The sequence below is a fragment of the Corvus kubaryi genome, unplaced genomic scaffold (genome assembly GCF_017639235.1).
Source record: "Corvus kubaryi isolate FWS band 111438036 unplaced genomic scaffold, C.kubaryi_AGA036_p1.0 37187, whole genome shotgun sequence".
NCBI classification, from domain to species: Eukaryota; Metazoa; Chordata; class Aves; order Passeriformes; family Corvidae; genus Corvus; species Corvus kubaryi.
In genome coordinates, this window is record NW_024581053.1 from 704,528 (window position 1) to 707,897 (window position 3,370).

The 3,370-nt window shown below is 44.5% G+C and overlaps 1 protein-coding gene across 1 annotated transcript in view; it reads right to left on the minus strand.

Moving 5' to 3' along the window:
• SHISA6 (shisa family member 6) overlaps positions 1-3,370 on the minus strand; it is a gene marked incomplete at its 5' end in the record, with an annotated part of 180,334 nt that overhangs the window by 142,861 nt on the left and 34,103 nt on the right. Inside the window, one exon of the mRNA XM_042022086.1 lies at positions 1,351-1,446. Coding sequence (XP_041878020.1) covers positions 1,351-1,446 — 96 coding nt within the window. The remainder of the gene's footprint in view (positions 1-1,350; positions 1,447-3,370) is intronic.

Genomic DNA, 3,370 nt, shown 5'->3' on the forward strand with positions numbered 1-3,370 from the left:
GGGATTGCAGGGTACTGGATTACAAATCTGGGATTGCAGGGTATTGGATTACAGATCTGGGATTTCAGGGTACTGGATTACAGATCTGGGATTGCAGGGTATTGGATTACAGATCTGGGATTTCAGGGTACTGGATTACAGATCTGGGATTGCAGGGTACTGGATTACAGATCTGGGATTGCAGGGTATTGGATTACAAGTCCCACGGGTGCTGCCTCAGCCTCAGTAAACTTTATTTAAGCACACACAGACATACACAGACAATATACATATATTTGTTTCTTGTCTGACAGTTCTACAGGACCAACACTGCTTTGGATGACACTCGTGGAGAACTGGAAAAAGTGCAGGAAATGCAGGAAAAAAAAAAAGTCAAGGTCTTTTAATCATTTGTGAGTCATGGTCATCCACAGAAACAACACAGGAGCGTTCAACCAGGCGAGCACGAGGACACAGCTCCACATACAGTACATTGTCTATAGAGGAATCTCCATACATTGTGTCTAGAGGGGGTACAGCAGTCTCGGGGGACACAAAAGGGAACAGGAATGGCACATGCACCCCCAGTGTCACAGCCAGGGCACCGGTGGCACTCGGGCAGGGCGGGGGGGACGGGAGGACACTCCGAACACGTCTCACCGTACACTAGAAAAACTCACCAAACAGGCAACAGCGTCATCAGTGAACAGTGCCCGGGCTTCTGGTGTCACCAGGACACAGCTTTGGTGTCACCAGAGCCCCCTGGGTATTTGGGTACTTGTGTTAAAGAGCTACAGCTGTCTCTCCACAGATATTTGTATACAGTACATGTACACAGAGCATACACAGAGCAGCATATGGATATTTTTGTGTTTTCCTGTTTGTACATTATATCACAGATTATAGGAACACAGAAAATATAGGCTTTAGGACCTAAAAAGAAATAATTTTATAAAATGTTCATCATGCCCCCCCCCCCCCCAAAAAAAATAAATAAAGAAAGAAAGAAAAGAAAAGCCCAGAAGTGAAAGGAAAGAGCTCCAGACACACAGTCTGGACGTGGTCACTGCCTGCCCTGGGCCAGCTGGACATTCCTGCCCTCCCCTTTGGGAGCACCCCTGCACCCAGGAAAACACAAAGCTGGAGGAGCAGTCCCACCGCAAAGCCTGGATGGAGCCCGGCATCCCCCGTGCCCTGCCCCAGCTCCCTGCCAGGACCCCGCAGGTCCTGCCCCAGCCCAGCACTGACCCCCAGCAGCATCTCCTGGGCTGAGCCCAGTGCCAGCTCAGGGCACCCAGAGCCCAGCTGCCGGCCCAGAGCTTTGGATTTAAAACAATCTTTTCATTTAGCAAAAAATGGTTTCCACTGTACCCTTCGTGTGTCCTCTTCCTAACGTGACAAACCCGGAGGAGATGAAATTATGGAGATCTGGCCCTCCACTGCGATAAATATCCTTTCCATAGTGACCTGCCGGGGAAAAGGAAACAAAAACACCGTCAGTCAGTCTGTCTGTGTGGATATACATATATCTGTATATTTATATATTTATATATTTATATATTCATATATTCATATATTCATATATTTTTATATTTTTATATTTTTATATTTATATTTATATGTATATTTCTATGTTTATATATTTACATAGATATGTATTTTGTATAGATATTTATTTATATATATCTATATATTTATATAGATATATATTTATATATTTATATAGAGATATAGAGATATAGAGATATGTTTATACAGATATATATTAATATATTTTATATATTTTTATATATTTATATATCTATATATTTATAGGTCTATATATTTATATATTTATATAGATATATATTTATATATTTATATATTTATATATTTATATAGAGATATGTTTATGTAGATATATATTAATATATTTTAGATATTAATATATATTTATATAGTTATATATTTATATAGAGATATATTTATATATTTATATGGAGATATATTTATATAGAGATATATTAATATATTTTTTAATATATTGATACATTTTTCTATCTATATATTTTTATATCTATATACTTATACATTATACATGTGCCATACAGCCCTGCTGTCACCCTCATACACGTTGCATAATTAATGGCACCCCGAGGGTGGCACAGAAAACACCACCTATGGCAACACCGAAGCCTTAATTCTTCATTGGCAAAGATCTGTGGAGAAGAACAACTGCACGTTTTGGAAATTGCCAAGGAACGAACAGGATCTGCGAGGGGAAGCACCCGAGTGCCAAATGAAGCAGCCCAATCTTCAGGAAATTGGCTCGTCCCTGGCTCAGATCCACGTCTGCTCTCCCAAGGGCCTGGTCTCCCTCAGACCTTCCAGACTGAGGAGATAAAGGAAATCAGAAGAGATTCCAGCCAGACCCCTGAGAGCATCCTGGTGGCACAGGTTTTGTCCCAAAAGGTGCCAGTGTCACCCCTGTCCACGCTGGGCCCACGGCCCCATGAACAGCAGCACAGCAAACTTGGATTCGAGCTTTGGTTTGCTCTGCTCCATGCATGGCATCCCTGCATAGTTCCTCAAGTGCAAATATCTCCTCAAAAGACTTCCTCGGAGCTTTCTCAGTCCCTGACAAGAGAGTAGGTTCAAGAGACACCCAGCTTTTTAATATTTTAATACATTAATAAAGAAAAAAACCCTCCTGCCTCCCTGTTACCATGCAAAGCTCTGAAATGAGGACACAGATAATTTTTCAGATACTCTTTATCATCTCCTCCCTTTTTCATGTTGTTAATTTTTCTGCTCCTATTATTTCAGGAAGAGGCAGAGATAAGATAGGTGCAGGGGGAGGGAAGGGAGGCGGCCTCGGGGGCCACGAATGCAGCTCAGAAATTCCACTTCTGCCCCGTTTCCTGCACGAGCTGTGGTGGCTCATGGTCCTGGGCTGGAGCAGAGCCGGGTCAGGCAGCTGTGGGCAGCACCAGGAGGGCATCCAGGATCCAGGTGGGAACAGCCTGTCCTGCCTGGCTCACACTGGCACCACAGCCCTTCTCCGCTTTTCCAAGACTGACCCCAAAAGCTGTTTGTTCTCACCCAATTTCAGGCTCTCTGGCAGCACCCTGTGAAATAAGAGAGACTCGGGAGGTCTCCCTCTTTCCTTTCCAGCCGGTCACTGTCCCCAAGTGCCCAGCAGTGGGGTCTGGTTTATAATAACCTGAGGGGAAGCACCCACCTACCCCCCAAGGTCCCCAAATGTCATGGAATCGCTGAATGGTTGGGATGGGAGGGACCTCAAAGCCCATCCAGTGCCACCCCTGCCATGGCAGGGACACCTCCCACTGTCCCAGGCTGCTCCAAGCCCCAATGTCCAGCCTGGCCTTGGGCACTGCCAGGGATCCAGGGG